Source organism: Atta colombica, unplaced genomic scaffold (genome assembly GCF_001594045.1).
Source record: "Atta colombica isolate Treedump-2 unplaced genomic scaffold, Acol1.0 scaffold210, whole genome shotgun sequence".
NCBI classification, from domain to species: domain Eukaryota; kingdom Metazoa; phylum Arthropoda; class Insecta; order Hymenoptera; family Formicidae; genus Atta; species Atta colombica.
Genome location: NW_017259306.1, coordinates 1,745,530 through 1,757,185, shown reverse-complemented (window position 1 = coordinate 1,757,185; position 11,656 = coordinate 1,745,530). Strand labels below are relative to the sequence as shown.

The 11,656-nt window shown below is 31.3% G+C and overlaps 3 protein-coding genes across 6 annotated transcripts; 1 reads left to right on the top strand and 2 right to left on the bottom strand.

Annotated features, from left to right (window-relative positions):
* Positions 1 to 3,612: 3,612 nt before the first annotated feature.
* Positions 3,613 to 6,607, bottom strand: LOC108687664 (RING finger and CHY zinc finger domain-containing protein 1). 2 transcript variants are annotated; one of them, XM_018193565.1, is made up of 5 exons: positions 5,674 to 6,607; positions 4,421 to 4,738; positions 3,993 to 4,271; positions 3,807 to 3,897; positions 3,613 to 3,738 (listed from the first exon to the last, which is right to left on the bottom strand). In XM_018193565.1, the coding sequence occupies exons 1-5, from the start codon at positions 6,088 to 6,090 to the stop codon at positions 3,683 to 3,685; spliced, it is 1,161 nt and encodes a 386-aa protein (XP_018049054.1). In that variant the 5' UTR covers positions 6,091 to 6,607; the 3' UTR covers positions 3,613 to 3,682. The 2 variants fall into 2 exon arrangements, with proteins under 2 accessions (XP_018049054.1, XP_018049055.1); XM_018193566.1 differs by lacking the exon at positions 3,613 to 3,738 and having other exon boundaries at positions 3,859 to 3,897; positions 3,971 to 4,271.
* A 1,158-nt stretch (positions 6,608 to 7,765) lies between these two features.
* On the top strand, positions 7,766 to 9,575 carry LOC108687643 (protoporphyrinogen oxidase). Its single transcript, XM_018193525.1, has 2 exons — positions 7,766 to 8,934; positions 9,149 to 9,575. The coding sequence occupies exons 1-2, from the start codon at positions 7,813 to 7,815 to the stop codon at positions 9,470 to 9,472; spliced, it is 1,446 nt and encodes a 481-aa protein (XP_018049014.1). The 5' UTR covers positions 7,766 to 7,812; the 3' UTR covers positions 9,473 to 9,575.
* Positions 9,368 to 11,656, bottom strand: LOC108687644 (transcription initiation factor TFIID subunit 13). Of its 3 annotated transcripts, none has more exons than XM_018193528.1 (4): positions 11,551 to 11,656; positions 10,948 to 11,185; positions 10,435 to 10,536; positions 9,368 to 9,433 (listed from the first exon to the last, which is right to left on the bottom strand). In XM_018193528.1, the coding sequence occupies exons 1-4, from the start codon at positions 11,575 to 11,577 to the stop codon at positions 9,429 to 9,431; spliced, it is 372 nt and encodes a 123-aa protein (XP_018049017.1). In that variant the 5' UTR covers positions 11,578 to 11,656; the 3' UTR covers positions 9,368 to 9,428. The 3 variants fall into 3 exon arrangements, with proteins under 3 accessions (XP_018049017.1, XP_018049016.1, XP_018049015.1); XM_018193527.1 differs by lacking the exon at positions 9,368 to 9,433 and adding an exon at positions 10,050 to 10,103; XM_018193526.1 differs by lacking the exon at positions 9,368 to 9,433 and having other exon boundaries at positions 10,418 to 10,536.

Genomic DNA, 11,656 nt, shown 5'->3' with positions numbered 1-11,656 from the left:
ATATATATATATATATATCCAATTTTATATATGCTAGTTTTCTTTTTTAAGTTGGATTCCTGGATCCACTTCTGAATAGGGTACTATCGAAAGAGTACTGAAAATGTGAATTAATAAATTAGTTCTGTATAAAAGATAAAAAAGAGATTAGGTTCTATACAAATTTTTCTATACACCCATGTGCGCATTGTAGGGTTAAGATGATTTCTCGTCGTTGTACGAAGTTATGCGTCGTTGTAGATACCGTCGATAATTTTGGACGCGTCGAGTGCAATTTGTTGAATTCGCTTACACGTAACATATAAAACCACAGTGCAGCCGAATTTCCATCTGAAATTACGGGGGTTGTTGCACTTTATCGACTTTATTCTGTCGCGCCATTCTCATCAAGGTGTAATACGAATACAATAATAAATCTTTCGCGTCCACATATTGGATAATAAGTAGGCTACTATATATAATTTTGTAATTTTATTTACAATTTTTCCTATAAACTCCATCCTTGTGAGAGAATGATTTCAGTTTGCATATTTGGAATTGGAGGGAAAATGAGTTAAACTCGTTAGATAATTAAACATCGTTATTTATTTCGTGACATTATGTTTATACCAGAGGCGATTTCTGGGAGATATCTGGCAGACGGAAATCATTCCTTCATAGAATAAAATCGCATCAAAATCCTGCTTCCATTTCCTCATCATGATGAGATTTTAATGCAGATATCTGAAAGAGAGAGAATAAACGCGAATATCTATAAAACTTATTTATATTTTTTTCTTTCATGCAAGTATCACTTCGTATCATCTTCTCTTTCTCTTCTCTCTCTTTTATATGGGAAAGTTAAAACAATAAAATTATATAATTAATTTATTTGATACACAATAGTATATTATACGTAATATAAAACAAAATCATTATTGCAACCATTATGTACAAAGAGCCTTTGTAATTCATATTTAATTTACAAGTGAATAAAATCGTGATAATAATCACAATAGAATCTACATATATCGTTCTGTGTCACAAAGTTTTTTTTAATGCTGATTTAGACACAAACACAAGATGTCTTTAACCTGTTGATAGATCCTAAACAGGTAAATTTAACATTTAACATCAATAAAGTTGTTTCAATGGAACAGCAATATTATACAATTAAATGTAATTATCATAGCATTCATTAATATTATTCCTAAAAACACACACACATACACACACACACACACACACATACACACGATACACATATACATATATATATGTATATGTATAATAAATGAAAAACATTAATGAATATGACAATTATTAATTACTAATGTATAGAATTATAACAACATAACATAATATAACAATATAACATAATATATCAAGCAGTCTAAAAAAATATTCCATATTTTTGCATCCATGTTTAATTTTTATAACATTTATATTTAAAAAATCTATAATTTTTAAAGACCGCTCAATATTTATTAAAAATATCACTGTAATATCACTAAAACATCACTAAAAATGTCATTAAAATATTACTAATATTCACTAAAGTGCAATAAATGGAATGAAGTTGAAGCTACTGATATCGATTTGCTTAAATTTTGAAAAATTGCATCTCCAATGATATTTGACTTTCAGGATTTAAAATAATTACACGAAACTATATCAAATCTCAGCTTTAAACAAAACCGTCATGCTTATCGAATGTTTTAAAACGTTTATCATAAAGTATATGAGCTATATTTGACAGCAACTATTTGGTAATTAGAAATTTTTTTTTATCAAACATGACAAGATAGCATATTCATAATTAATGCCATGATTGTTCGAGTATTCCACCTAGATATTGCATATGTATACAATTACACTAGATTACACAGATTTATTAAAGGTATATTATATTAGCTGCTAGAGAAATGCTTTTCTTGGGAGAAATGCAAATTCAATATATGCACATCGAAATGCATTGATACATACATAATATCCTAGCATTATTCAACGAAAAAGTACTTTTCTCTAATTATATTCACTACATTGATATATTTTATTGCAGTAGTGTGTGCCACCCAATGGATTCAATAACTGCAGATAGAACAGCTTTACAACTGTTGTAAAATTTTTAAATGTGATTTTATTTAGTTCTTTACTGTCTACTATATTTTAAAACGTCCTCTCTGAGGAAAGCTTTACTCGATATAATATAGTATACGTTATATATTTTGTACTAATGAATAAACCAAATATATTAAAGAATTTTACAACAGTTGCAAAACTGCTTTTTCTCTTAAACGCAGCCATTTGTACAAAACATTCACACTTACCGAGAAAAATCATAGTATGAGCAATAATATATGCTCAATCTTCTGCGACTAGATTACGACTAAATGAGATCTTTTCCTAAATAAAATAGAATGTGTAAGGAAAGCTGGAAACTTCCAATCGATTTATGAACGGAAATTTATCAGGCTCTTGTTTCTACATAATACATGCATGTTTCTCTTGTTTCATCATCAACTTGTAATGTGTTGTTAGAGTACAATCAAATTAGGCCAGTTCATATGACAAGGATACTAGATATATATGAATTATTATTCATATGTATTCACTGTTAATGATAAGATTTTGTAGATATGATTTACGAAAAATTAGTATAGAATGTTATATGTAGAGCATATAATTTTACTCACAATAGGGTGACACCGTGCTATACTGTTTAATATGAAAAATTTGAAGATATTTCATATTATTTTTTTTATCTTTCAACACACGCACACACACACACACGCACATACACGCACACACATGTACCATTTCACAATTATTTTCTTAGGCATAATTAGTAGCTAATTAATGCAGTTGCTATTTTGAAAATAAATGTAGCCAGACGTAGAAAATGTGCAGAATATCCAAATATCGCACAGAATTTTCATCGATAATTTTGGAACAATTTGGATTCAATTTTTTCCTAGAAATGTGCAATAATCACAGCTACTTTTGAGCTGTAAAAAGGAATGTATAAGTTATAATTACAAAAATATTTATTGTTGGAAATTGAAAAATACAACAAAGTGAAATATATCAACATAGTTTTTTGTTACAAAACTCGATTACGAATTTATCAACTATACCTGAAATATTGCGCGATAATTCTGGAATATCCTGTCTATATAAGATAAAAACAATAAAAATATAAAAAAATCGACATCTTCATAAACATAATGTGTGCAAAAAATGGATTATCTGCAAAATATTCTCATGTTGATCGCTTCATCAACTGTTGTTTCTAACAATTGATGTTGTAATTAAATTAACAATTTAATAAACAAACCATTTTGTAGAAATATTTTTTGTTAATATAATTATGTTATAACAAAATTATACTGAATCTCTGTGATTGTGCTACAGCGTGTCATAAAATCATTCATCGAAAGCATATTATGCATTAGTTTTGATAATATTAGTGGTCACACACATTTAACAAATATTTAATTTTTACTATGGTTTAACTTCGGTTAAACAAAAAAATACTATTTTTGATCGAAAGGTACTACGAAGGCAAAAAAGTGCAATTTGCTACAAAAAAGATGAAATAAAGATAAAATTCTAAAATACAAATACTCTCCTATCATTACTATTATAGTATATTCCTTCCACGATCGTTGGATAATTTCGGATAATATTCCGAACTTTGGTTTTACGATCCTTCTTTCTCTTCTGTAATACCAGCTGCTTCATTCAGAGCATCGGGATCTGTGTGAAATTATTGAAAATTCACATAATCGTCCATATAAAATAATCAATTAGCAATTGATCGTCACCTGAACAAGGAGAACCTTTTATCCTACAGGTATTGTAGCTACCACAGTTTAAGCACTTCAATCCGACGATGTGAAACTTTACCGTAGATTCCTGAAATAACAGGTATCTTGCCATTAATATCTTTTAATTATTTTCCACGCCTCAGCATTTGGGATATATGTACAATATGAAGAAGTAGATTTGACCTCGTGGCAGTCTTTACATAAGATATCGGTTTTACAGTCGTTATATTCCTCCGGCATTGGTGTCAGCGACACTTCCGCGTCCAGATATTTCCACAAATCCGTCATGTCTAAGAGTGACACCTGACAAGACGGGCAAGCGTAATGTCCCGAGTTCAATAATTCCTCAAAACACATACGGTGAAGCAGATGTCCACAATCGGGAATGTGACATGGTATACGACTCGTGTGAATGTCTTCCAGACACACGGGACAATTGGAATGCGATACATTTTCTATGCACTGTAAAACAAAATTTATTTTAATAACGTTTATATAATAACTGCAAACTGCATATAATAATAGCGCTCAATTATTCTGTGTATTTTGAATAGAATATATACAATACTTTTATCACGCAAACATGCATTTTGCGTTATATATATTCTTACTGTATGCCCATTTTGTAACTGGATGGGCAAGCACATGTTGCATTTAGCACAGTGAAAGAATTTGTCACGACCACCGACTCTACATATTCCGCATCCGTCGCAATGATACTGATTCTTATCCTCGTCATCAAAAAGATTGCATTCTAGGCATGTATATTTGCCAAATTGACAATGACAATTTTGACAAGTAGCTTGAACAGATTGACGAGTATCACAAAGAACGCATATTAATTCTGTAACTTCTTTCCTATTCACTGTGTGTGCCTCCTGCTCGTCGTGACAAAACCGACAGGTATACACCTTATTGCAGCATGGAGTCTGTAATAGATTAAATATGGAAAGAAAATCAATTCATTGAGAAACAAAATATACACTTTTTATTATTATTACATTCATTATTTATATAAGAATTTATATATATAAAAGGAAATAAAAAGATAAGATTCTCAAGATTAGTTGTTAATAGTCATAAATCAAAATAGACATTACTCGACATTTAAATTCTATTTAAGTGGTATTTAAATTAGAATATTCTTTTCTTAAAAAACCTATAATAAAATGTTTTATATCCTATTTTACAATAAAAATCAATTTTAGACTTTTTAATAGCAAATTCAGTCACTTGCATTATATTAGATTAGTGTATACTAAAGAAGGTTGTTATACATGAAATTAATAAAATTATAATATAAAAGTATATATATATATATATATATATATATATAAATATTTTAAACGAATTCTCAATATTGATTACATTATTTAACATGTATATATAAATGTATTATTTCATTGTCAAAGTTGATTATTATTATTTATTATCACTATATTTAGATACTTTATATAGAGCAGTCTTTTTGATATATATTAATCTATTACAATGCAAGTGATACAAATTCATATGACTATTTCTTGAACATTTTTTAAGTTAAATTATTAGATTTTTTGCAAAGTTAGATATAAGAATATGTAAATATTTTAAACAATTAAGACATCCAATAATATTATTACATGATTTAACAGAATATACATGTGTTATGTTTCATTGTCAAAGTTAATTATAACACAGCATTTAGATATTTTATATGAAGTGCCTTTTTTAAAGCTGTACTAATCCAGGATAATGCGTAAAGTAAAATTCAATATACTACTTCTTTAACATTTAACAAGAGCTAAATTATTAGATTTTATAAATAAACATCCGATAATCCACTTGAAGATGTCACAAAACATCAGATCATCCTCGAACTTACCACGAATTTGGATTTTCGCTTGTAGTGTTCGCAGCCGTAATTATTGTTTGAAACGGCCAGCGTCTCCTTCCCCGAGGTGGATGGGAGATACATGGTCCAAACACAGTCTCCCTTTTTCGATACGGATTTCCGCGTATCCTTGCGATCCCTATCATCGCGATCCGTGCTGGTAACGTCAGCGACTTGTTCGGTGTCGCGATTCGGATCCTCGTCGTCGACAGTGGGTTTCACGACGGTACCCTCGCCACAATCCGGATCGTCACTCTCGTGATCCGCGGATGTCTCTTCAGCGCCGTCGTGACTCGGCGCCTCATCGTCGCGATCTCCGACGGCTTCCTCGGCGACGCCGTCGCTATTCGACGCCTCGTCGTCGCGATCCGTGGCGGTGTGCGTCTTCTCGCTGTCGTTGTTCTGCATACCGACGTGCCTGATTCTGCTATCCTTTCCCGTCGTTCGGTCTCATCGACCCAAGACGCGACCTTTCCGTCGATTAATGCCGGTGCATCTCGCACCTCTCGTCCTTGTCCTCGTCGTCTCCGTTCTTGTTCTTTTGTCGATCAACTCAAATAACACGAGAATCAAAGAGAATACCGTGTACACTGTATCTCGGAAAACACGCGACGAGAATATTCGGCTCGATTCGACTTCCGGGCTAGTTAAAGGTCGGCGCGCGGGAAGCGTCGGAAAGATTCTAAGAAAACGAGGTCGATCCGCGATGACTTTGTCGTGAGTCGCGAGGAATGATCCGTAGACTTGTGTGAAGTAAGCTTGCACTCATCACACTCCATGTACACATATAGAGTGCAGTTTTCTTTGCTGACTGGCGTTTGTTCACGTTTACTCACTCTACTGTTGCAACATCTCACGAAACGGGTGACACGGCGACGTCAATCAATGGTCAATTCCAGAGCCATGAGAGACCACCAATCCTCGCTCATACGAGTGCATGTTGTATATTCAACGACGTCGTGTGACTTTGTGTGTCTAGGGATATAGTCAACGTCGATGTTGCAAACGTTTTTTTAATTGGTCAGTTTGCAAAATTCTTTCTTCTAATTGGTCCAGCAAACGCTTCAAAGCATTTGTAGCGAGACTTTGACCATAGCTTAGGTACAACTCGTGCATCGTGATTAACTGATTATTGGAATTAATATTATTTTCCCGGGAAATTAAAATCGCTGGGAAAGAACCTCTATCTTCCCCGGTGATTTTTTTTGAAATTTTTTCAAATAACAAAAGATATGAAAAAAAGATAGGATATTAAATTATTATTTAAATTATTACATTGGAAAAGTATTATTTAAATATAGAACTTATAAAACGTTTTATTTAAAATTATATTAACAAAAGAAAAATATAATAGAATCTATATAGATTGTATCAATCGATTATTTAGCACAAATACTTGTACGAATTTATTAATGACGGGTTTTTCCCCTCACGAATGATAGATATTCTATTACATTTTTTGTATGATAAACTGATATTTCTTTCAATATTTTTCACTCTTATTTTTCTTGTTAATCGAAGTGTCACACAATTGCGAGACATGATGCATAAATAAATAAAATTTGTATCTGGAAATATTCGATAGCAGATGAATCAAATGCGCTGCAGAGTGCAGACATTGACAGTCACACAAGTCTTCTTACGTATTATAGCTGTGATTTTTTTATAGAATGTTTTATTTGAGAAAAAACAATTGCATTTCATTTAGAAATTTGATTTAAAGGGAGCGAAAATAGAAAGTGAAGCAAAAAGATAAGCATAATGATACAGTTAAAAGGAGCGATCTCGCATTTCGCACGTGTTTCTGTTTGTTAAACATAACCTTAGTTATCTCTAAAGCGCCTTTTTAAAAACTTTATAAAAATTAATTATTTTATCGTTGTTTCTGTTATTTTTTCAGTAACACTTCTATAAGACGCACTAAATACATCATTATTCTACAGATGATTTAGCATGAGTTTATTTTATTTCGACAAAGTTGTTTCTTATTTTATACAATAATAATAAATATTTACATATAAATATGTATTTATATAATAAAATATTGTAAAGTTCTATTTGTTAATCACTTAATATTGTGCTAACTGCTGATTATTGTATTAAGATTATTTATTTTGTTGGACTATTGAAATGACAGTAATACTAGGAGGTGGCATATCAGGACTGTCAGCAGCATATTATGCTGTTAAGGATGCAAGACTTTCGTCTATCATTTTACTGGAGGCTTCTAGTCGCTTGGGTGGGTGGATACGTAGCAGAAGCTCACCAAGTGGAGCGATTTTCGAACAAGGGCCAAGAACTATAAGAGCATTTGGTTTACCTGGAAAAAACACCCTTAATTTGGTAGAGGATCTACAATTAAATGATAAATTAATTCATGCCGATCTGAATCATTCTGTGGCAAAGAATCGATTGATTTACATGGATAAGGCATTGCATGTTCTACCAAATACCTTAAAAGGTATCTTCAAGACAGTCTCGTTGCTAGATCGTCCCTTGATAAATCGCATATGGACGGATTTGAGGGCTCCTAAAGTATCTAAGGAGGATGAAAGCATTCACAGCTTCGTTCAGAGGAGATTGGGTCAGGATATTGCAGATAATTGCATCAGCCCTATGATCTGTGGGATCTGTGCGGGAGACGCACGTGAGATAAGCGTCAATTTTCTACTCAAATCACTGTTTGAGGCGGAACAGAAACATGGCTCTATAGTGAAAGGCTTGGTAGTAAAACAATTGAAAAAGTTTTTTTCAAAATCGAAAGATAAGGATAATACAGCGAAGAATAACGCGGACATAAAGCTTGCAGTAAGATCATCGACCTTGGCGAAGAGAGCGCAAAACGAACATTGGATGGCATGGGGCTTACAAGGAGGACTTGAGCAATTACCTTTGACTCTAGCTGATTATGTAAAGAGTCGAGGAGTGATGGTACAGACCGAGAAAAAGTGTGAAAAACTTACATTTAAATCAGATCGCATAGAACTGTCAGTTAATGGCGATCTTCAGGAATGTTCGCGCGTTATTTCAAGCTTATGTGCAAAGGACTTGGCTGAGCTGTTGCAAGAACAACATCCTAGACTGTCGGCGGAATTGAAAGCAATACCTACCGTGACGGTCGGAGTAGTTAATCTTGAATTCCAGGGAGATGTATTACCTTTGCAAGCATTCGGCTTCCTCGTTCCACCAAAAGAAAATCTACCTCTGCTAGGTGTAATCTTTGACTCTTGCGTATTCCCTGGATCTTCCACAGTATGCATATCTCCAAACAATTTTACTGTTTGCTCATTTCTATGGCTGTTAATTTTTTAGTTAATTCACTCACAGTAAGATTCAATTTTCATTTCTAATATAACTTTTATTTTTATGTATATACAACACTGTGAGAATTATAAATTATGCAACATGTAAAAAAAATATTTTTCAATGATAATAAATTAACATATAAAATATGACTATGATTTAGGTATTGACGGTGATGATGGGAGGTGCGTGGTTCGAGAAATATTTTGGGCCAAATCCATCGAAAGAACAATTGTTAACGACGGCGATTAGTCACACCAAGAATATCTTACAAATCGAAGAGGAACCAATCGCATACAACGTTGCCGTTCTCAAGGATTGTATTCCGCAGCACGTCGTGGGTCATAATGCCCGTGTAAAACGCATCCACGATTATATTTCCGCGCACCATATTCCTCTGGCATTGTGCGGTTCTTCTTATCAAGGTGTGGGACTCAATGATGTTATTCTGTCAGCAAAACAGGCCGTTCGTGATGTTGTAAAATAACTGCAGAATCGCTTGATTCGAAAATGGTAGCTAATAACGGCACACATAAAAAATAAATAAAGAAAATCTACATGCAAACACTGTACATGCTGAATCATACCAAACCATGCAAAAAAATCATGTTACAAAGTTAAAATAAAAATATAATCTTTGAATGAAACATAGTCCGTAATTTAAATGATAATATAATAATAGTATAATAGTATTAATAATAGTATAATAATTATTTTGTTGTGCAAAAATGAAAATACGAAAATATATTTTACGAAGAGTTGTATTTGTATTAAACGTACAGTGTATATTATTCTGTGAAATATAATGTAACTTTATTGAAGGTATTAATGTACAAATAAAGCATATATATATATAAAATTATAAATATATATGTATAAAATTTTCCGAAGAGTTAACAAAAAAACTTGTTTTGCTGTTGTATGATATAAAAAAGGCATTTCTCAAAAATGATATTTTCTCCTTTTCATTATGTTCTTATCAATTAACATATTTTGCAGTAGTGTAAAATTATTTTAATATTTTATTATTTATTTATTAAAAAATATTTTATCTACTGCTTTTTTTTGTATAGTTGAGCAGTTTATATTTAGGAACATAAAAAAATTTGGCTATTTATCTGTAACAAAAGATAGTAATAAAGTGTCTATCTGCAAACAATTATATAATGTTATTGCAAACTAAAGCGACGTTATCCCAGCAATAAATGTAATTAATCAAAAACAATTGCTTTGCTCGAGATGTATATGCGGAGCAATTATGTAACCAAACAGACTGCATTAATACTACTTGCAAATTGAACATGCTGATTTGAAAGATTAATTAAATAAATTTAATTAATTAAACAAATGATTCAAGTAGATTAATACAAACTTATATGCATTCAAATTTTACATTCTCTCTCGTTGATGGATATAACATTACAATCATATGTTAATCTTTGACAGTACCTGCATATTTAACCTCGTCAAAAGCCTTTCTTGCTTTCTTAAGTTCCTCGTTCATTGTTAAAAGATCTTTCACCCTGGCATATTTCCTGGAATCCTTTCTTACTGCAAGTAAGAAACATAAACTATAAACAAATTAATAAATTATAAACTGGAAAAAATAATATATTAAAAATATCTCTTCTATAAGAAACAGAAAGCTTAGAATTTATTTATTTTACATATTTATTTAAATATTTAGGTATCTCCTTTTATAATAAGGTGAATTCTCAAGATATCCAAAAAAGTCGGATTGAATCCAACTCTGGATGTTACTTTGTTCATATTTCATCTAATCAATATAACAAAATAGATAAAAAGAAGTTTTTAAAAGAATAATATATATTATGAAACTTCTTTTGTTAAAGTGCATGGATTCTGTAAAGTAGACAAAGCTGGAGATTACATCCGACTCTCTTTACCACCAGAAGAATTAAGAATATTTTTTAATATGAATTAAATATAAAATTCTCTTACCTAAAAATACAATATCTTCTACTTGAACTCGTCCTGTGCGTCCAATCTCCATGGCTCGATGTGTCATCTCTGTTATGAATTCGATAACCAAATCCTCCAACAAGTCAACGCTTTCTGTATAAGGATTCTGGTCGTCGCCGAAACCATACATCATGCAGCGCAGTTCCTTGGAGAAGAGCCGTTTTCTTCCTCCAGGCAAAGTCCCACCAATTGGAATTTCTGCCTCTTCATCCTCAAACTGTCAACATAACCAGTATAAGTATATAGCGAGAAAAATATAAAAATATAATAAATAATTGATTTCCAATTATTTACAAAAACTTATTATTATATTATATAAAATTATAAAGTATTCCCTGAATGGACTTTTTTTTAGAAAAATATATTTACTTCTTTTAATTAATCATCTATAAACTATATTTAGAAAAATATATAATGTAAATTAATTTTATTTTATAATGTTAATTAGTGTTTTCACAGGAAATTCACAATGTATTCGGTTTTATTTATATTACAAATTTATAATGTATATAATATTATTTATATTCATAAATATAATAATGAAACTTAAATTTATGTAAGAAAAATAATAAAAGTAAACACCTGTTCAAAATTTTCTTCTGCAGACATCGTTTTGTAGGTTATTTGTAGGTTATTTAAGTTTAAAATTTTCCAATAATTTTGCTTGTCTTTGTATTTTTCTTTTACA

Coding starts and splice junctions, on each gene's coding strand:
- LOC108687664 (XM_018193565.1), bottom strand. CDS start 6,090: ATGCAGAACAACGACAGCGAGAAGACGCACACCGCCACGGATCGCGAC. Junction 4,739..5,673: donor AGCGAAAATCCAAATTCGTG/GTAAGTTCGAGG, acceptor AATCTATTACAG/ACTCCATGCTGCAATAAGGT. Junction 4,272..4,420: donor AGTTACAAAATGGGCATACA/GTAAGAATATAT, acceptor TTTGTTTTACAG/TGCATAGAAAATGTATCGCA.
- LOC108687643 (XM_018193525.1), top strand. CDS start 7,813: ATGACAGTAATACTAGGAGGTGGCATATCAGGACTGTCAGCAGCATAT. Junction 8,935..9,148: donor TATTCCCTGGATCTTCCACA/GTATGCATATCT, acceptor ACTATGATTTAG/GTATTGACGGTGATGATGGG.
- LOC108687644 (XM_018193526.1), bottom strand. CDS start 11,577: ATGTCTGCAGAAGAAAATTTTGAACAG. Junction 11,186..11,550: donor CAGAAGAAAATTTTGAACAG/GTGTTTACTTTT, acceptor TTATGTTGACAG/TTTGAGGATGAAGAGGCAGA. Junction 10,537..10,947: donor AGAAGATATTGTATTTTTAG/GTAAGAGAATTT, acceptor TCTTACTTGCAG/TAAGAAAGGATTCCAGGAAA.